The sequence below is a fragment of the Chiloscyllium punctatum genome, chromosome 7 (assembly GCF_047496795.1).
Source record: "Chiloscyllium punctatum isolate Juve2018m chromosome 7, sChiPun1.3, whole genome shotgun sequence".
NCBI lineage: Eukaryota > Metazoa > Chordata > Chondrichthyes > Orectolobiformes > Hemiscylliidae > Chiloscyllium > Chiloscyllium punctatum.
Genome location: NC_092745.1, coordinates 97,890,877 through 97,913,515, shown reverse-complemented (window position 1 = coordinate 97,913,515; position 22,639 = coordinate 97,890,877). Strand labels below are relative to the sequence as shown.

Here is a 22,639-nt window from a genome sequence, read left to right as displayed (position 1 = left end):
AAACCTTAAGGGTTACACAAGATAGATGCAGATTAAGATGTTTGCCCTGGCAGGGGGAGTCTAGAACCAGGGGTGATATTTAAAAATAAGAGGGACACCACTTCAGAGTGAGATAAGGAAAAATCTAATTATCTGGGAGGTATGAATCTTTGGAATTTTCAACCCTAGAAGGTTGTGGAAGCTCAGAGTTTGAGTATATTTAAACAAGAGGTGGACAGATTTTTGATTATCAATTGGAAAAGGATATGATGTGGGAAAAAGGCATTGTAGTGTTTGGTGAACCACAATTTATTAAATGGCACAACAGGAATCAACGGGCTGAATGGCCTACTCCTGCTCCTTTTTCTCACTTTTGCTTTTTAGCTTTAGCTTCCCCCAGCCCTTTCCTCACTGTTACCACAGTTCCAGTCAACCTCTCATCATGGAGGGAGTCCCCATTCACTCATACAGTCACAAGAGATATACAGCACAGAAACAAACCCTTCGGTTCAACTCATCCATGCCGAGCACATATCCTAAAGTACAGCGCTATTTGCAAGCATTTGGCACATATCCCTCCAAACCCTTTTTATCCATATACCCATCCAGATGCCTTTTAAATGTTGTAATAGAAGCTCATTCCATACAGGCACCACACTATGTGAAAAAGTTGCCCCTTAAGTTCCCTTTAAATCTTTGCTCTCTCACCATAAACCTATGCCATCTAGTGTGGATTCCCCCATTCTGGGAAAAAGACCTTGTATACTTACTCTATCCATGCCCCTCATAATTTTATAAACCTCTATAAGGTCACCCCTCAACCCCAGTCCATTCAGCCTCTCCCTATAGCTCAAATCCTCCAACCCAAGCAACCCTTGTAAATCTTTATTGAACTCTTTCATATTTCACAACATTGTTCCAACAGCAGGGAGACCAGAATTGCATGCAGTATTCCAATAGTGGCCTAACGAATGTCCTGTACAGCTACAACATGACCTCCCAACTCCGATACTCAATGCACTGACCAATAAAGTCAGTGGGCGGCGTGGTGGCACAGTGGTTAGCACTGCTGCCTCACAGCGCCAGAGACCTGGGTTCAATTCCCACCTCAGCGACTCTCTGTGTGGAGTTTGCACATTCTCCCCGTGTCTGCGTGGGTTTCCTCCGGGTGCTCCGGTTTCCTCCCACACTCCAAAGATGTGCAGGTCAGGTGAATTGGTCATGTTAAATTGCCCGTAGTGTTAGGTAAGGGGTAGATGTAGGGGTATGGGTGGGTTGTGCTTCGGCGGGTCGGTGTGGACTTGTTGGGCCGAAGGGCCTGTTTCCACACTAAGTAATCTAATAAAAATCTAATCTAATCTAATAAAGTGAAGCATACCAAACGCCTTCTTCACTATCCTGTGTACCTGAGACTCCAGTTCTACCACAAACTGACTTAGAATTTGAATTCTTCCTTTCTGCATCATTTTTCAATTTTCAGAAATGCCTTACGTCCAGCTTATCTGCAGTGCCGCCCAAGGTAAATTTATCCCATTATAATGTACCTTTTAAATCAAAGCTGTCTGAAATTGAAAAGAAATCCTAACTTGTAGCTATTGGGTGTGGCTTGTTACAAAATCAGGGATTAATATTAACAGCAACATGAACCTCCAAACCTTATCTTGAAGTATTAGCAATCAAGATACTCAAAGATGTCAAGACCTTGCTTATTCTCGTAATGATAACGTGCAATAAATGTCTGACAAAACAAATAAATGATCTACTACCATTATCTCATCTGTCAAAGAAAGTGACAGCAAAAAGGTGTGTACAGTCATTAGAATGAGTGGTTACCTTTAACTATCTCAGAAACTGGAGTGGTAACGGGAAATAACACAAGAACGATAACTACTGACTACAATGTCAAATCTCAGTGTTAACAAAATATGCAGGAAGATAAGTGAGGAGGCTTTAGTTGCTTGTCAACCAAACTAGTCAATCTTGTATGTTCTCAATAGCCATTTGACTACTAGTTTTTTTAGTTATGCTAATTGGATAGAAAACGGGCGAATTTAAGAACCTTATTTGTACAGAAATACATATTTGCAGGAATCAATGGAACCATATCCCAAGGGTTGTTTAATATTAAAATCTCTCAAGATTATTGCAGGATACAATAAAAGTACAGACAGAATCAGATCATCTGCAATGTTTTCATTCCCCATTTTATATTCAACCTTTTAAAAAAAAACGCTTTATGACAGGGTGAGAGAGAATTACAGAAAGCCTTGCAATCAATCAGGTTTTTAGAGGGAAGTATGTGTGGCTTTTAGGTGAACAATTTGGACAGCCAAGAACAAGCCTTTCATTAATTTAAATAAAGACTGATAATTGTTTACTAATGTACTCACTCTTTAATTTATAGGTATTGCCCTCATTCACTTAGCCATATACAGATAAAGAAAGTTGAAGAGACTATTACACTTTTGCAGGTTATAGGCAAAAAGAAGAGTTTATATTGGTGATTGTTTGGTTCTGAAAAAAAAAACCCAATGCAGTCCTGAAGATGATGATGGTGAAATCAAGAGCCAAGTCATATGTAAAATTCATTTTAGTATTCTCAGAAAGAGATGGACATTCTGCAGGCCATGAAGTTAGTTGCTTATAGTTACTAAAAAGTTAGCTTGCTGCACTTTTGGACCCAAAAAGGAACAGGTGCTGGAGACCTCATGAGGTTACAGCTTCCAATTCTTAAGACACAGCTGTTATTGCCTTCCTATTGTTGCCACTTTATGGTTCTGTAGTTACCACTGAAAGATTACGTAGAGGCAAATACCTTATCACGTACTCTGTACAACTTCATTTTCTTTTCCAAATACAGAGGTGAACCTGGGTTGATTAATCACATCCTGGTCGAAAAGTGTGGTACTGGAAAAGCACAGCATTTAAGGCAGCATCCGAGGAGCAGGAGAATCTACGCTTTGGGCATAAGCTCTTCATCAGGAATGTGGCATCATCATCATCAGCAGGAATCAGTCATATCCTGGGTTTAATGAAGATATTAAGCCCTTCTGTTTTTCAAAGACGACTCATACAATTCAGGAACGTCCTCTGATATTTAAGGAAGTAAGTAGTTGACACCTTTATGTCCAAGACATCGTTTTCAGTCTCTTTTAAGCAGTGAGTCAGTCTTTGACTAGACAAGCAGGGTCAGTTGACGTTCTCCTTTGTAACACATTATCCCTTTATGTCAATTTAAAGCAGTTCACAGCTAATCAAGTGTGTATCCTAAAAGTTAGGAACACAACATGCTGTTTCTGAACATGACAGAAATTAGTGCTAATTTTGGATAACTGAATTTTAGTAGTTTGGGAAAATCAACAAATTGGGCTGAGATAGAAATGTTTGCATCCTCTAATCCCAAAGCAGTGTGATAAACCACTTCCCCAGAAACAAAACTGTGCCTCTTGTGTTATCTCATAACAATAAGGTTACTATCTGGATTGGTAAAAGCTTGTTGCAACCTGACAAAAATGTAAGCTCAGCTTCAAAAATCCCTATATATTCTAAATTCTAGGTTTCTCTGTTTGAAGAAAATAAAGGAGGTAAACATCTGGAAGACCACACTTCAAGTTGTGTACCTTCACTTTTGCCATCTTTAATCTAAACTATTATAGACATGCCATTCTACGCACAGCAAGATTAAATAAATTACTGCAGTGGAGCAGATTAGCCACTCACTAGACTTCCTATAACCAACACAAAATTGCCCACTAGGGAAAACATAGCTGTTCATTTCCTAATACATCAAAGTTTATAAAATACAACTTCCCCTACAAAGCAAACGTGCTTTCCTTGTGGACGCTCTTTTCACAAGCGAAGAATCAAGTTTTACTAAAAGCCTAGATGAATTTATGGTCTTGGAATTATTTAGACATAAGGATTTTTATCAAAGGTCAGTAATGGAATATATCTAAAAGCTGACTGTACTCCTTTGGCATTTGCATTGTCGTAGGAAATGTCACTTAGTGTGCTATTTAGCTTGCCTAGTTTCACTGTCTTCTGTTATAGAAATTCAACATAGTCATCCATTCCTAGTCCAACTGTCTTGCTTGCCATAAACTATCTACAGAACTGAAATATTATAATGTGATTGTAATGTTCAAGGGTCATATCAGACTCAAAACATCTCCTCTGTTTCTCTCTTCACAGATGCTGCCAAACCTGTTTAGTTTTTTCTTTTCCACTTTTTTTTTGAGATTTCCAGGATCTGCAGTATTCTGCCTTTGTTGTAATGTTACAGCAATATTTGATTTCAAACACTGGATCAAATCTTGATTTTTAAAAAGAGCAATGCAAACTCAAATGAATACTTGATACAATTAGATAGTGATCACAAGAAACAAAAAAATGGAAGGAATAAAACAATGTAGCTGCAATGAATGATAAACTTCTGATGCACGCAAAACTTTAATGAGCTCAAAATTCTTTCATTTTTAAGCTTTTATTGCAAGGGCTCCTATAAAATAATTAACAATGCTAGAAAACAAATTACATTTCATATTTAACCCTCTGAATATTACATAGTACCTGAAGTTCACATAAGATACGTTGGACCAGTACTACTACATATGAATAAAATCGTATTTTGTAATACATTAAGCACGGAACTTTTAAAGGTACATGTAAGCCTTTCAAACTAAGAAACAACCAGCAAGATGCCACTGCTGACAAGTCATAAATAAAGTTTTGTTAAGTAAAGATATTAAGGGATATGGACCAAAGGTAGGACTTGTAGTTAGACCAGAGATCAGTCACAATCTCAATGAATGAAGAAGAGACTGAAGGGGCTGAATGCCTTATGCCTATTCCTACTGTTCAAAAGTCCTAATGTTGTCATTTGCAGCATGGACAGTCTTGTAATATCATGCTGAAATGCAGCTAAGACTTTTGAGTCTCAACTTTCTTAAAAGACACTAAAGCCACGGAACAGGTCCAATTTGTGGCTTGCAAAGGATATATCCAAATGGTTCCAGTTTATAGTTCAGAACAGCGCAGTTATCTGTAGACTATAAGCAAAATCTAAGATTAAGTTGGAAAATAATTGTGATAATAGAGGCAAAGAGACATTTTTCACTAGAGCACAGCAGGTTTATAAAATCATGAGGGGTATAGACAGGTAAATAACAAGGTTCCTATCCCTCAGGTGGGGGAGTTCAAAACTAGGGGGCATATTTTCAAGGTGAGAGGAGAAAGATTTAAAAAGAACATGAGGGGCTTTTTTTTTAATACACAGAGAGTGGTTTGTATGTGGAATGAACTGCCAGATAAAGTGGTGGATGCAGGTTTAGTTACAAAATTTAAAAGACATTTGGATATGATCATGAATAGGAAAGGTCTGAGAGTTATGGGCCAAGAACAGGCAAGTGCGACTAGTTTAGTTTGGGAATACTGTCAGTGTGGACTGTTTGAACCAAAGCGTCTGTTTCCATGCTGTATGACTCTATGAGACTATGGCAAAAGAAAGCTAATTTCACAAGTGTTGAATGGTTAAAATCAAGAAGTATCTTTTTGCTACACTGTAAAATGCTATTTCAGTGATGCAGACTTTGAACCCCTAAAAGGGTGCTTAATTAAATATTTCTGTGATATTAACCTCATATGCCACGAGCAGATGCCACATAGGTTTTTCATTAAAATGAAATTAAAATAAATTAAATTATACTAAAAGACATTTCACTAAAATAATAACCAGCATTCATTGTAAACCAGAATCTGGAGATCACCTCTTACTTGTAGGTGGGGTATTAAAAAATGTGCTTTCATATCCAGAGCCTGCTCCTCATCATAACTAGGTTACAGAAAGGCAACTTCTGCATTAGTAGAACCATTCAGGATGATAAATGGAAATGGTCAGTTGTGCTGCCTATTCAAAACTTATGGTATCTGCTGTACACCAAGGGTACAAACCTCAACATATCAAATGATCAGGTGGGGAATATTCACTGAGAGGAGGAAGAAGAAAGGTAAGCAAGTCAAAGTATATCCAAGGGGATGACAAGCCCAACTTTCATTTTTTTTCATAACAAGTGGACATTATTGGCATGCTAGTACTTATTACCCGTTCCTAACTACTCTCAAGAAGATGATAATGAGCCATCTCCTTAAATCATTGCAATGGTTCTCACGTTATAAGTACACTCACAATTACTGTTAGGGAGGGAGTTCTAAGACAGGGACTCATCAGCAATGGAGAACCAAGATTTTCCCAGACAAGATGGTGGAGAAAGAAAGAAAATACAATTAAAGAGAAACTCCAAACTGTGAAACTTGCTTTTTGGCTACCAGGAGATGACTGAAAAATTGCTACTAATCAATTCAAAAGGGTCACTGAATATTTATTTAATAAACTAAAATTCATTGATGATATGATAATGTAACTGAGAAATCAATGATTCGCCATTCCTCAGTTGTACTCAAGAGTGACATATTAGTAACAGTGGACCAATTCTTACTGCACAATGTACTGGAAGTAAATAATCCCTCTTCCACCATCCTACCATAACAAAATGTTGTTAAAGAAGGCTGCACATACAAAAGTGAGCTTATTGCCAATATAATCAAGTCTTGCTGTATTGTCTATGATAAAACTGAAGATTTGGAAAGATTCAAGGAGAGATTGAGTAGTTTATTGCCTGAGGCAAAAGTGAGGACAGCAGATGCTAGAGATCAGAGTCAATATTACAGTGGTGCTGGAAAAGCACAGCAGGTCAGGCAGCATCCGAGGAGCAGGAAAATCGACGTTTCGGGCAAAAGCTCTTTATCATTCCTGATGAAGGGCTTCGGCCCGAAGCATCGATTTTCCTGCTCCTCAATGCTGCCTGACCTGCTGTGCTTTTCCAGTTTATTGCCCAAGACAGTCCAATCTCGTGTCACTAAAGAAATCTGGATATATATGACCATAATTTCAAAGGAAAGAGCTGTATATTAAGAAATAAATATTTAAAATGGCACTTATATAGCCCATTAACACGTCTTACACAAAGTCTGTAAGTGCTTTAATGAATTATGTAGACAGGCCAACAAGAGGTGAGGCCATACTGGATTTGGTTCTGGGTAACGAACCAGGCCAGGTGTTAGAATTGGAGGTAGGTGAGCACTTTGGGGACAGTGACCACAATTCGGTGACTTTTACTCTAGCGATGGAGAGGGATAAGTGTGCACTGCAGGGCAAGAGTTATAGCTGGGGTGAGGCAGGTCTTAGGATGCGTGGCTTGGAAAAGTAGGCTTCAAGGGAAGGGCGCAATCGATATGTGGAGCTTGTTCGAGGAGCAACCATTGAGTGTCCTTGATAAGTATGTACCTGTCACGCAGGGAGGAAAGGGTCGTGTGAGGGAGCCGTGGTTTAATAAGGAATTGGAATCCCTTGTTAAAGGGAAGAGGGCGGTCAATGTAAAGATGAAGTGTGAAGGTTCAATTGGGGTGATTGAGAGTTATAAGGTAGCCAGGAAGGATCTGAAGAGAGAGCTAAGAGCAGCAAGGAGGGGACATGAAAAGTCCTTAGTTGGTAGGGTTAGGGAAAAACCAAAGGCTTTCTATAGGTATGTCAGGAATAAAAGAATGACTAGGGTAGGAATAGATCCGGTCAGGGATAGTTGTGGGAAGTTGCTGTGGAGGCTGAAGAGATTGGGGAGACACTGAATGAATATTTTTCGTCAGTATTCACTCAGGAACAGGACATTGTTGCCGATGTGAATATTGAGTCACAATTAATTAGAATGGATGGTTTTGAGGTATGTAGGGAAGAGGTGTTGGAAATTCTGGAAAGGGTGAAAATAGATAAGTCCCCTGGGCCTGATGGCATTTATCCTAGGATTCTCTGGGAAGCAAGGGAGGAGATTGCAGAGCCATTGGCCTTGATTTTTATGTCCTCGTTGTCTACAGGAATAGTGCCAGAAGACTGGAGGATAGCAAATGTGGTTCCCTTGTTCAAGGAGAGTAGGGATAACCCTAGTAACTATAGGCCGGTGAGTCTCACTTCTGTTGTGGACAAAGTCTTAGAGAGAATTGTAAGGGATAGGATTTATGAACATAGGAATAATGTGATCAAGGATAGTCAGCATGGTTTTGTGAAGGGCAAGTCGTGCCTCACAAACCTTACTGAATTCTTTGAGAAGGTGACTAGGGAGGTGGACGAGGGTAAAGTGGTAGATGTGGTGTATATGGATTTTAGTAAGGCATTTGATAAGGTTCCCCATGGTGGGCTACTGCAAAAAATATGGAGGTATGGCATTGAGGGGGAGTTGGAGGTTTGGATTAGGAATTGGCTGGCTGGAAGAAGACAGAGGGTAGTAGTTGATAGTAAAGGTTCATCTTGGAGTGCAGTTACTAGCGGTGTTCCGCAAGGATCTGTTTTGATTAGATTAGCTTACTTACAGTGTGGAAACAGGCCCTTCGGCCCAACAAGTCCACACCACCCCGCCAAAGCGCAACCCACCCATAACCCTACATCTACATCTACCCCTTACCAAACACTACGGGCAATTTAGCATGACCAATTCACCTGACCTGCACATCTTTGGGCTGTGGGTGGAAACCGGAGCACCCGGAGGAAACCCACGCAGACACGGGGAGAACGTGCAAACTCCACACAGTCAGTCGCCTGAGGCAGGAATTGAACCCGGGTCTCTGGCACTGTGAGGCAGCAGTGCTAACCACTGTGCCGCCCACAATTTTGGAACCATTGCTGTTTGTCATTTTTATAAATGACCTGGAGGAGGGGCTAGAAGGTTGGGTGAGCAAGTTTGCGGATGATATGAAAGTCGGTGGAGTTGTTGACAGCGAGGAAGGATGTGACAGGTTACAGCGGGATATAGATAAGCTGCAAAGCTGGGCAGAAAGGTGGCAAATGAAGTTATTCACTTTGGTAAGAATAACACGAAGATAGGGTACTGGGCTAATGGTCAGATACTTGGTAGTGTGGATGAGCAGAGGGATCTTGGTGTCCATGTACACAGATCTCTGAAAGTTGCCACCCAGGTAAATAGTGCTGTGAAGGCGGCATATGGCGCACTGGCTTTTATTGGTAGAGGAATTGAGTTCCAGAGTCCTGAGGTCATGTTGCAGTTGTAGAAGACTCTGGTGCGGCCTCATCTGGAGTATTGTGTGCAGTTTTGGTCGCCATACTATAGGAAGGATGTGGAGGCACTGGAACGGGTGCAAAGGAAGTTTACCAGGATGCTGCCTGGTATGGTAGGACGATTGCATGAGGAAAGGCTGAGGCACTTGGGGATGTTTTCATTGGAGAAAAGAAGGTTTAGGGGTGACTTGATAGAGGTGTACAAGATGATTAGGGGTTTAGATAGGGTTGACCATGAGAACCTTTTTCCACGTATGGAGTCAGCTATTACGAGGGGGCATAGCTTTAAATTAAGGGGTGGTAGGTATAGGACAGATGTTAGGGGTAGATTCTTTACTCAGCGAGTCGTGAGTTCATGGAATGCCCTTCAGTAGCAGTGGTGGACTCTCCCTCTTTATGGGCATTTAAGCGGGCATTGGATAGGCATATGGAGGATAGTGGGCTAGTGTAGGTTAGGTGGGCTTGGATTGGCGCAACATCAAGGGCCAAAGGGCCTGCACTGCGCTGTATTTTTCTATGTTCTAATTACTTTGATAAATTAATTTATGAGATAAATACAGCAGTAATCTAGCACAGAGCAAGAATGAGATATTTGACCAATCTGACATATATAACATTGATTGATGGATATATGTTGACCTACTAGGAGTTATTTAATACCTAACTGAACCATTGGAATCGACAGATTGAGTCTTGATTCTTTCATCAGAAAGAAAATGCCTGATCATCAAAATACTTTAAACAGCTCTCTAAAAGTCATCAATAGTACTTTTACACTTACATTTTTGTGTTCCTAGTAAAATATTCCACTTAGATTTACTATTTGCAAGCATTTCATAAGTGGATCTCCCATTGCTTAAAAGTATCCAGTTACCAGCCCAATATTTAGCAAGACCCTGGGGTTCAACAAAGAGTGTTGCTACTGTAGACCAGTTTACTAGAATGTTTCATGTGTCACAACCATGATTCTCTTTGTCTCCATTAGATGGATTGTGTACATTGTAAAAGAAGACACAAAAAGATTGAACTTATACTCTGTCAGGCCAGACTCAGGCTATAAAGGGACTGATGTTTTATTTAACAACAGATAAATGAATGTAGGATTCACTGCAAAAGACTGTATTTATCATAATTTCCAAATGTTATTACCCTCCACAATATATCAGAATAATAAATATGTTTCCCTTGAGTCATCTTTCAATATACACTGAACCATGAAACTCATGCAATCACTATTTCTGTGGTGAAAGCTGCAACAATTAGTTTCTCTCCTGGCTGTAGACTTCTGAGGAAAGTTCAGCCAATGAAGTGTCATTGCAAATCCTTTGATTATTTCAATACATAAAGCCCATTCACAAAATCTCCACTTCATTAAATCACAGTAATGCAAATATTTCTTAATTAAACTGTACCATCATCTTCTACCCCTGCCACAAATTCTACACACTCATCATTGATCCATTACAAATCCCAGACTGAAGCAAGTTGTCTGGAATCTTGGCAACCTATTCAACTGTAAACTGAATTTCTGGTCCCATATTCTCTCTGTCACAGGCTATTCCCTCTTCTAGATCACTATATACTTCTGCGTTTCCAGCTCAAAACGCTCATCTATATCTTAGGTATTTCCAAACAGAACAATGTCAACGCTCGTTGAACAGAAATCCCAATCTCCAAGCTCTGAAAGCTCCACCAACATTCTCCTGATCTCATTCTAACCCACAACAGTACCAACTCAACAATCAGTACAATCCCTGTTAACTTAGATTGCCTCCCAGACTACGATTTAATACTCCTATCTCAAATTGAAATCCCTTCATGACCCAATCCCTCATCATCTGAGCAGATAGGGGAAGCCCTAAGTGAGTTTTTTGCTTCGGTTTTCACCAAGGAAGGAGAACTTGTCAATTAAAACTTAGAGGAACTGGGATACAGTCTTGACCAGATCAAGATTGATGAAGATGATGTGCTAGAAATTTTGAAAAACATTAAGATTGATAAGTCCCCAGGACCAGACCAGATTTATCCTAGGCTGCTCTGGGAAGCAAGAAAGGAGGTTGCTAAGCTGCTGGCGAGGATCTTTGCCTTCTCTCTCTACACAGGAGTCATGCTGAAGGATTAGAAGGAGGCCAATGTTGTTCCACTTTTCAAGAAGGGTAATAGGGAAATCCCTGGCAATTATGGACCAGTCAGTTTTACGTCTGTGGTCAGCAAAACTGTGGAAAGAATTCTGAGGGATAGGATTTATGTCTATTTGGCAAAGCATAGTGTGATTAAAGGCAGTCAGCATGGCTTTGTGAGGGGCAGGTTATGCCTCACAAATCTTACTGAGTTCTTTGAGGTGGTGTCAAGACAGGTCGACGATGGTCAAGCAGTGGATGTGGTGTATACGGATTTCAACAAGGCATTTGATAGGGTTCCCCATGGTAGGCTCATTCATAAAGTCAGGAAGTATGGGATACAGGGAGATTTGGCTATCTGGATTCAGAATTGGTTGGCTAACAGAGGGCAGAGAGTGGTTGTAGATGGAAAGTATTCTGCCTGGAAGACAGTGTTGAGTGGGGTCCCGCAGGGCTCTGTTCTTGGGCCTCTACTCTTTGTAGTCTTTATAAATGACTTGGATGAGGAGGTTGAGGGGTGGGTTAGTAAATTTGCAAATGACACAAAGGTTGGAGGTGTCGTCGATAGTATAGAGGGCTACTGCAGGCTGCAGCGTGACATAGACAGGATGCAGAGTTGGGCTGAGAAATGGCAGATGGAGTTCAATCTGGATAAATGCGAAGTGATGCATTTTGGAAGGTCGAACTCGAATGGTGAATATAGGATTAAATATAGGATTCTTGGCAGTGTGCAGGAACATAGATCCCTCAAAGTTGCCACCCAAGTGGATAGGGTTGTTAAGAAAGCCTATGGTATTTTGGCTTTCATTAACAGGGGTATCGGGTTTAAGAGATGCGAGGTTTTGCTGCAGCTCTGCAAGTCCCTGGTGAGACCACACTTGGAATATTGTGTCCAGTTCTGGTCGCGCTAATATTGGAAAGATGCGGAGGCTTTGGAGAGGGTGCAAAGAAGGTTTACCAGGATGCTGCCTGGACTGGAGGGCTTGCCTTTTGAAGAGAGGTTGAATAAGCTCAGACATTTCTCTCTAGAGAGGAGGAAGAGAGGAGACCTGATCGAGGTGTACAAAATAATGAGAGGAATAGATAGAGTCAACAGCCAGAGAGTTTTCCCCAGGGCAGGATTGACTGGTACGAGAAGTCATAGTTTGAAGATATTAGGAGGAAGGTATAAAGGAGACATCAGAGGTAGGTTCTTTACGCAGAGAGTTGTGAATGCATGGAATGCTTTGCCAGTTGAAGTGGTGGAAGCGAAGTCATTGGGGACATTTAAGCAACTGCTGGACATGCCCATGGATAGCAGTGAGTTGAGGGGTGCGTAGGTTAAGTTACTATATTTTACATTAGGATTAAGTCTCAGCACAACATCGTGGGCCTAAGGGCCTGTTCTGTGCTGTACTTTCTCTGTTCTATCTCTAAATTGCTTTAATACCCCAAAAATTCTCAATTCCTTTTAATTTGACAGCTTGTACATTCCTTCTCTCTTTTCAACTCACCCCTGGCAGCCATGCCTTCAGCTATCTGTCCTTCACACACTGAATTTCCAACTATTTGACCAGAGTTTTAGTCACTCCATTTAACATTTCCTTTCTTGGCTTTAGTAGATACCAACTGAACACACCTCTGTGAAGTACTTTGGGATGTTTTTCTGTATTAAAGTTGCTACATAAATTCAATGTAGTTCATCTGGATGCTGCCTTTATCCAGCATCCGGATACTTTAAAATAGCTAAAACCTGATTACCTTTACATTCTTTTAACATATTAATGTAATATCACCAGCTTTTATTTCAACAGAAATCAGTTAAAAAACATAAATATTCCCACGCCTGGTTGATACCCATTCCAGCAAATTATCTGTGTTCCTATCCATATAGAATGGCAGTAATCAAACCACACACTCTGCTCTGAGGAATGACTTCTAGGCTAATAGTAATATAAACTGCCTCCAGCTTGCAGAAAACAAAACTGATCTTTATCCTTTGTGAACACTGTAGTTAAAAATAATCTTAAAAGATTAGAATGCTTCATTTTTGTCACATTTTACACAGTACCAAATCAATTTGTTTCCACACGGTGGTACTGTATGGAAGAGCTCTGGTGCAACATTGCCCCGTCTACAATTCCAGAGCCAAGTCTTGTGTCTCTGCTGCCAGGCAATCTGTAATGGGAGGCAGAACTGCTGGAATTAATGTAGGAACATCTAATAGTGAACATATGTGCTACTTTAGCATAAGCTTAGTAGTCAATGCATGGTACCCCAAGTCCAACTATTACAGCGGCCCCAGAGTATGACCTTTTAGCTCTCACACTAACAATCAAAATTGCCCAATGACTAGAAGAATCAAATCAGGTGTTACACGTTACTCAGACATTAAACCTGCATAACATTAGAAACTAAAAGGTTTAGTTTGCACATTACTGGCTCCAAGTGGGGATATATGATAAATCTGAAAACTGACCAATGTGAATTATAATCAAATCTAGGAACTGCAGTTAGAACAACTTAACTCCTCCCTTTATAGGGTGAATGATGAACAAAAAAATTATGCTATTGGGCATAATTATAAATTAGGAAGTGTTGAATTAAGTCTAAAAGAGAACCTTAATTGGGGTAATGAACTTACCTCAACCATGGTGTTTGGAATTTAACAATAAATGCATGTCTTTCAGTTCATTAGTGTTTTATACCTCAAAACTCTCATTAGCACTATGGCAATGTGCCATTGTAATCAGGCACTCAGGAAAAAAAAACTCCCTTCCTGCAATCTTTTACAGCACTATCTGTGGTTACAGCACTGGAAATGTTTTATTTGTTACAATGTATGACCAATGTGGTAAAGTCAAACTGTTTTCCTTTTAGTTCCATTTTACAAAAAAGTCTTTGTTTAAATAAGCTGTTAATGAGAATAATGAATGAGAATTACATAGTCACATACACATGTATGCACAAATAGTTAGCTATGTACTGCCCAGTTTCATAAAAAAAGGTGGCAGTAACAAGATTACATGCATTCACTTTGATTAAAGATGCAAGGGCCTAGAATTCCAACTTTATTGCTGTCTTCAGGGTATGGTTTAATGGTAACATTAGTAACAAGCCGCCACAGCAAGCAAATTTTAAAGGACGTCGTGAAAGTGTTTATATAATAAATTGTGTATTGGAAAAGGCTGGCTGCGAAACAGATGAGCATTTTCTTATTAATTGCTTCCTTCTGTACTGCAATGTTTGAACGGATTATAACACTTTTCCCTGAAGGCACTAGGGTAGAACGACAAAGAAAAGAAACATGAAGAAATGGAAGGATATACCTACCAGTGTTCTGAGCCAGCATTCCTCACAATGAACATGCCAACACTGGATTGATGTGAGAGGCATCGAGTAGGAGTCCTGCACAAAATTTAAAAAAATTCTGAATAATAGTTTTATTAAAAACAGGAAAAGTAGCTACAGTTTAAATACCATTTGCGTTTAGTGACAAATTTTCACATGATTATATATGTCTTTGTTTTTGAGCGTGGAGCCCTCCAACTGTATTCAACAGACAAGATCACCAATGATTTTCTTTGAAATAAGTATTAGCTAGTTCAGGTATTGCAAAAATTGTGTCATAGCAATAACCACTCAAATAGAATCAGTGCAATGCAATAATACTTGGTTTCTTCATTTCTGCTTATCCTCCAGGATTGTGGAAGCTTCAATGTTTAGAAGACAGAAGACAGCTATTTGGCTCACTGAGTCTAGCTAGGCCTTTCTTAGAGGCAACCAAAACAAATCTCAGTGACTTGCTTTCTCTCCACAGTTTACATTAATGATTACTTGCATTTGTATAGTCCATTTAAAGCATTAAAATGTTACAAGATGCCTCACAAATTTTTATCAAACAAAATATGACACTGAGCTATATAATATAATGTTATGGCAGGTCATCAAAAAGGGGTTGCTTTAAATACTATCTTAATTAAGGGTGGAAACAGCAGTTTAGTGAACAATTTCCAGAGCTTAAGACCTTAGCAGTATAGTTGCCATTGGTGCAACAACTAAAATCAGAGATGATCAAGAGGTCAGAATTGGGGAAACATATATCGTAGAAGGTTGTACTGGTAGATGAGAATACAGAGATAGGGAGGAGTGAGCCCACACAGGGATTTGAAAACATGAGAAGGATTTAAAATCAAGGTATCGCCTGACCAGAGGTCATAAAGGTAGGCAAGTACAAGGAGAATGGAACCTAAAATGAGTTAGGCCATAGGTGGCATTATATTAAACTATTTGAAGTTTACTAAAGGTGGCAAGCAGGAGGATGGCTAGCATTGCAATGAATAATCAAGCCGAGAGATAATATCAGGGCATCAGCAGTTAATGAGTTGAGGCAAGACAAATTTGAGATATAACAGAGATGGAAAGAGGTGGTCTTCAAGACGACATGAAGTTCATTTCATACTCTAATGTGACAAACAATCTGATTCAATCTCAGATAGCTGCCAGGGTGAAGGATACAGTCAGTAACCGGTGATCAAGGTTGCAAAGGGAACTGAAAACAATGGCTTCAAGTCACTTTTAAGTGGAAACACTAATTGCTCATCATAAAGTCATACAGCATGGAAACAGACCCTTCGATCCAACCAGTCCATACTGACCAAACTAAACTAGTCCCACCTGCCTGCACTTGGCCCATATTCCTCCAAACATTTCTTATTCATGTACGTATCTAAACTTCTTTTGAACACTGTAATTGTACCCACATCCACCACTTCCTCTGGAAGCTCATTCCATACAAAGCACTCTCTGGGTAAAAAAAATTGCCCCGTCTTTTTAAAATCTTTTCCCTCTCATCTTAAAAATATGCCCACTGGTCTTGAAATCCCCAAACCCAAGGAAAAGACACTTGCCATTCATCTTATCTATATTCCTCATGATTTTATAAACCTCTATAAAGGTTACCGCTCAAACTCCTATGCTCCAGCGAAAAAAAATCCCAGCCTATCTAGCCTCTCTTTAACTCAAAACCTCCATTTTCAGCAACATCCTGATAAATCTCTTCCGAACCCTTTCCAACTTAACATTATCTTTATTACATTGTTTACATTCCTTAAATATTTAACCATTCACTTAAAAGGTGCAATAATTTCTATCCCAAAAATGTCCTGTAACAAAGCAGTATATGACTCCATCGTGCAGCTATCCTGTTTAAAAACAACCTAACCTCTTTTTCTGAGTTTTATTAACGATTTTAAATTTAATCTTTCTTCAATTACTCCAAAACCAAACTAAACTGACTTGCCCTATTCACTTTCAAAACCTTCATAACTTGCTTGTCAAATTCTATAAAATCTCAGCTTAGTCCTCACCATTCAGTAGAAAATGCCCCAGCATCAGACATTTCACTTCAAAACTCAATCTTCCTAGTCCTGACATCATGGTACTCTATGACTTTAATGCCCTTTCCATAATGGGATTAACCAATGTTACTCATCAACTTATCATTACTTCTTTACTCTTGCTATTATGCTCTCTTTTGAAGAAAAATTCTAAAATTGTCTGGTTTTTGTTTATAATTTATTTACCCCACTTTTACTTCCAAGAAATTATACTTTCGAATTCCTACGTTCCTCAATTATATCCTTCAGTCTTATTCTTTCTTAGGTGTATATTCCAACAACTTACTTTTTTGTTCCAAAATGCATTACTCCATATTACTTACATGAAGTCTCAGATATTACAGTTATGGTTTACCAGATTGCAATGATTCTTGTAATCCAATCTGCTTCACAGACTTCAACAATCTACAGCAGGCACCTCAAAGCACAGGAGAAATCCAGTGTCAAAAAAGGTTGCCCAATAGCTGCCCCTCTCCAAAGACAATATGTCCATCATCAATGCATGAGTAACTCAAAACTAGCTTTGGTGACAAGGCAGATCGCTTGAATGCCTAACACCCAATTCTTGAGGCAACTGCTCAACTAGGAACTTGTCACAGATGAACTCCTCATCTGCTTGTGCATGGAAGTGTCTACAGTTCTTGCACTCCGTTATCAACCATTTTCTGAAACCATCAAACTGGAACAGAAGCAAGTCGTCCCTGATCATGAGGGGCTAAGAATAAAGAGAAATTGTACCTGCCCATTCAAAGGACCGGTGTCTGTCTTACTGATGCTATTACAGTCCTTTGCATTCTTGCAGCATGTTACTTAACTACAGACTTCCAATGCTATAACAGCTTAAAATTTAATGAATTTTTGCATTCATTTAGCATGTTTCCTGATTTTATCTATGCAGGTGAAACAGATCATTAGGCTATACTCCACCGCTTTCAGCAGCTGTGCTCATGGTGTTCATTATTTGCCTGCTACTCACATGGACAATATAGCATGGTAGTGCAAATGAAACTCAAAACTAAAGCAGTAACACAACCAAAGATTCAAAGTGCATTTCATAAAAAGACAGTGCTTACTGGCTGGGCAGCAGAGTTAACAGCAGTGACTTAATTGTCTCTGGAACAAACAGGCAGGTCAAATTTCACCACAACTGTTTATAATACCAGCACTAAATTAAGGTGCTGTCTTGCAATAAAGTTTTAGATATGACTATGGAATGTTTTCGCGTGATACTAATGTGCATTTTAAATTGCGGCAATGGAAGCCTTCAGAGAAGTTAAGTCTGCAAACGAATAAGAGAACACAGCTGCATTTATGCAAAATAAATATTATACTTAATACATGGCAACTTTAAAATTTACATAGATGCAAAAGTTGATAACCAAGTCATTAACCTGCTTTCCCCTTTACAGCTGCTGACTAATACATATCTCTCTTGTTTTAAATATCCAACATTTTAGCTTCTTCCTTTTTATTTGATCCTTTGAGCACCGCTGGTCTCTTGACACAAACCAAAACCAATTAAATAGTCTTAACAGATCTGGAGGAGGGTTTTTGAGGTTGTCTTATAATTCATTTGAGAAAAAAGACTGCCTTTAAGTTTGTTACTCAGCATCAATTTAACTCATGAAACAATGGAATATAGCAAAGAAAAGAATATTTTGTGTAAGAATTCTTGGATATCATATTTACATATCTGAATATTTAAGAAGTTGGAATTCCTACTTGAAATAAAACTGTGATACATTACAACACACATAGGTCTTAAATGGCCTATAAATTCATTGTTAATCTGTTTTCCAGTTTTTTTAAATATTAGCACTATTCCCGTTATGGATAATTCAGAATCACTGTTCTCATTAATCAACTTTTCATGAAATTCTGGCAAATTTCCAGAATTTCAGACCAAGACCTAACAACTGGTGAAGGGAAAAATCTCCCAAGTTATTTAATGTTTCACCTTTCTTTAATAAGTTACACATGGAAGCATGTACACTGAAAGAAAGGTTCAAGAAAGCTATTTCCTAATCATCATTCTAATTGCCCTCACCCACTTGCAACAGAGCTAGAGAACAACAAATCAATTCAATAGCATAATTCTTGAAACAACTGGTTGAAAAGACTTCTATTTATGAATACTGAGCAGAAACTTCAGAGGGTTAATGGTCCCCGTGTTATTCACTAGAAATGCGTGTTCATGAATACTTATGAAAAATGTCAGTAATGTCACAAATTCCTTTCTCATCCAGATGCAGATTTCGATTGTTAAGAACGGAGCATTTCCAGTTTGGGCACATATAACACATTGAAAAGGTGAAGCTCCCTTTAATCTGCTCTAGAAGGAGAAAACAATAACATTCTTCCTTGCATCATCTGCAACTGCAGAAACATCTTGAGGTCAATTTTAAGAATGCTTGGAGCATGTGCTCATTTTGTAGTCAATTAATTTACCTTTCAAACCAAGGTTTCCACTATAATGTGGTATGACAGACCAAAAAAATGAAAAATCTTTCTATATCTTCATAACAAATAGCACTAAGGAATATTTTACAAAACAGAAATTTTGCTTAATTTTATCTGTATATTATGGAAAGAACTTTACAGAACAGTTATGCAGTTTTAAACTTTAAAGGAAACAAAGTAGGTTATGATAAATGACTTCTCTACATGCTGGAATAATTAGAAACAAGAGTATTCAAATTTTATTCATTAATAATTAAATCTGCTCTACACTGGTAGCAAGACCCATGACAATATAGAAGGTATAAAATTGTTGTGATAACTTTTTGAATTTACTTAATATGTGGATGAGCCATACAGACTGGAAAATGCCAGATTTGGCCTGTAAGTTGTGTTAATTTTCCTTATACTAGTTCAAAAGTTTCAGAAGTGCCTTCATCAAAAGTGGTTACCACTAAGCAATTTTGTTGCAAGTACGTTTTCCACTGAATATTCATTAATACTTGCAAAACTCTGCTATTGTTTGTAATTCGATAATAGAGAGTAGGGTGAGGTTTTTTTGGTTTACTGAGATCTGTTTCTTGATTGAATTTTAAAATAGAAGACAAATATCAAGTTATCCCAGAGCAGTAAGGATGTGATATGCTGAGTTTTTGAGCAAAGTACATTGTGTTTGTTTTTAGGCATTTTATGGGTCTGTAGATTGTTAAAAGAGCAGTGATAGCTTTTAGTAGGGTGCTGTGCTCTTCCTATCTGATGTGAGAAATCAGAAAGCATTTCAATGTTCTTGGATACTGTCTGTAGGAAGTGTGTTTGGTTGCAAAACCCAGAGGATCGCAAGAATCAGTTGGTGAGGCAGTTGGATGCAATAAGGAATTTACAGGAGCTGGGGGTGTGATAGATAGCAGTTTCAGGATGGTAGAAAAACCAAAGATACAGTCAGGTAGATAGGCTACCACCAGGAAAGGTAGGCAGCTAGAGCAGGAGTCTCCTGTGGCTGTACCCATCTCAAACAAGGATGGCATTACTGGGGAACATACCACTGACAGCAGGTTTCTGGTACCCTGACCAGCTCTACTATATAATCAGGTTCGAATTGATTAACTGTGATCGGGTACTGTCTAGTCAGAGGTACAATCAGATGTTTCTGTGGCCATCAGTAAGATATCAAAATGGTATCATCAAAAGACTCAAATCAGTGACTCACCGTTCCTGACAGGCCCCGGTCTAAGCTCCCGCCCTTTGAACTGCTGCTTCTGCTGCTGAAAAACAGGATCTGTTTTGGGACCACTGCTGTTTGTTGTTTTTATAAATGACTTAGATGCAGGGATAGGTGGATGAGTTAGTAAGTTTGCAGATAATACTAAAGTCGGTGGAGTAGTGGACAGTTTGGAAGAATGTTGCAGATTGCAGGGGGACTTGGATAAACTGCAGAATTGGGCTGAGAGGTGGCAAATGGAGTTCAGTGCAGCTAAATGTGAGGTGATGCACTTTGGGAAGAATAACAGGAAGGCAGTATGCTGGGTCAGTGGAAAGATTCTTGGTAGTGTGGACGTGCAGAGGGATCTTGGAGTCCATGTACATAGATCCCTGAAAGTTGCCACCCAGCTTGATTAGTGCTGTTAAGAAGGCATATGGTGTGTTAGGTTTTATTGGTAGAGGGATTGAGTTCCAGAGCTGTAATGTCATGCTGCAACTGTACAAAACGCTAGTGCAGTCGTACTTGGAATATTCTGTACAGTTCTGGTCACCCCATTACAGGAAGGATGTGGAAGCACTGGGAAAGGTGCAGAGGAAATTTACCAGGATGTTGCCTGGTCTGGAGGGAAGGTCTTATAAGTAAAGGCTGAGAGACTTGGGTCTGTTCTCATTGGCAAGAAGGCAGCTAAGAGAGGATTTGACAGAGACATACAAGATGATCAGAGGATTAGATAGGATAGACAGTCGAAGTCTTTTTCCTAAGATGATAACATCAGCTTGTATGAGGGGGCATAGCTACAAATTGAGGGGTGATAGATTTAAGACAGATGTCAGAGGCAGGTTCTTTACTCAGAGAGTGGTAAGGGCGTGGAATGCCCTGCCTGCCAATGTAGTTAACTCAGCCACACTAGGGAGATTTAAACCACCCTTGGATAAGCACATGGACGATGATGGGGTAGTGTAGGAGGATGGGCTTAGATTAGTTCACAGGTCGGCGCAACAGAGGGCCGAACGGTGCTGAATATTCTGAAAAGGGAGAGTGATCAGCAGAAGGTCAAGTACACAGTGGTAACAATGGCAGAGGTAGAGAAAGGGATGAGGTTCTGCAGAAAGAATATAGGAAATTAGGCTGAAAAATAGGTCCTCGGGGTTGTAATATTTGGATTAATACCAGTGCCATGTGCTAGTGACAGTAGGAACAGCAGGACAGAGCAGATGAATGTGTGGCTAAAAGGCTGGTGTCGGGGGCAAGGATTCAAAATTTTAGACCATTAGGATCTGTTCTGGAATAGAAGTGACCTGTATAAGGAGAATGAGTTGTACCTGAATTGGAAGGGAACCAATATCCTGCTTGGGAGGCTCGATAATACGATTTGGGAGGATTTAAACTAGCAATTAGGAGGGCACAACTCAAAGAGTTGGTGAGAAAAGAGATGAGTCTGAGGCTGACACAGTAGATAATGGGAGCAAGTTCAATTGTCAAGGGAGGCAAGTGCAAGCAGAGGTAAGACTGATAAATTAAATAGCATTTATTTCAATGCAAGAGGCCTGACAGGTAAGGCAGATTAACTTAGGGCATGGTTGGGAACGTGGGACTTAGATAGCATAGCTATTACAGAACCTTGGTTCAGGGAAGGACAGGATTGGCAGCTTAATGTTCTGGAGTATAGTGCTATCAGAAGGGTAGAATCTTTGGTTCAGGATAACATTATGGTTTTACTTAGCCATGATGTGGAAACGCTGCTGTTGGACTGGAGTGGACAAAGTCAGAAGTCACACAACACTAGGTTATAGGCCGAGCCTTTTAGGGTGAAGTGATCTGATGGAGGAGGAGAGCTCCGAAAGCTTGTGACTTCAAACAAACTGTTGGACTCCAACTTAGTGTCATGTGACTTCTGAATTTTACTGAGGGAGGACATTCCTGGGAGAACATCTAGTGAAGTTATATGGATGGAACTGAGAAATAAGGAAGGGATGATCACCTTATTTTGATTGTACTATCGGCCTCCCCAATAGTTAGTGAGAAACTGAGAAGCAAATCTGGAAGGAGATCTCAGATAGCTACAAGAATAATAGGGTTGCAATGGTTAGGGGATTTTAACTTTCTAAGCATAAGACTGGGACTGCCACAGTTTTAAGGGCTTGGATGGAAAGGAATTTATTAAGCGTGTACAAGAAAATTTTCTTAATCAATATGTGGATGTACCTACTTGAGAAGGAGCAAAACTTGACCTTCTCTTGGGAAACAAGTCAGGGCAGGTGACTGAGCTGCCAGTTGCCAGCCACTTTGGGGCAAGTGACCATAATTCTATCAGGTTTAAAATAATTATGGAAAAGAACTGATTTAAACTGGAGTAAGGCTAATTTTTATGGTATTAGGCAGGAAC

At 39.5% G+C, this 22,639-nt stretch overlaps 1 protein-coding gene across 6 annotated transcripts in view; it reads right to left on the bottom strand.

The window, feature by feature from the left end:
* Positions 1 to 22,639, bottom strand: part of rnf220a (ring finger protein 220a) — a 516,853-nt gene that overhangs the window by 11,743 nt on the left and 482,471 nt on the right. For 3 of the 6 annotated variants that reach the window (XM_072574407.1, XM_072574406.1, XM_072574410.1), the window contains 2 exons: positions 14,530 to 14,604; positions 13,268 to 13,374 (listed from right to left, as the gene is read on the bottom strand). In XM_072574407.1, coding sequence (XP_072430508.1) covers positions 13,268 to 13,374; positions 14,530 to 14,604 — 182 coding nt within the window. The remainder of the gene's footprint in view (positions 1 to 13,267; positions 13,375 to 14,529; positions 14,605 to 22,639) is intronic. The other 3 variants (XM_072574412.1, XM_072574409.1, XM_072574411.1) reach the window with 1 other exon arrangement.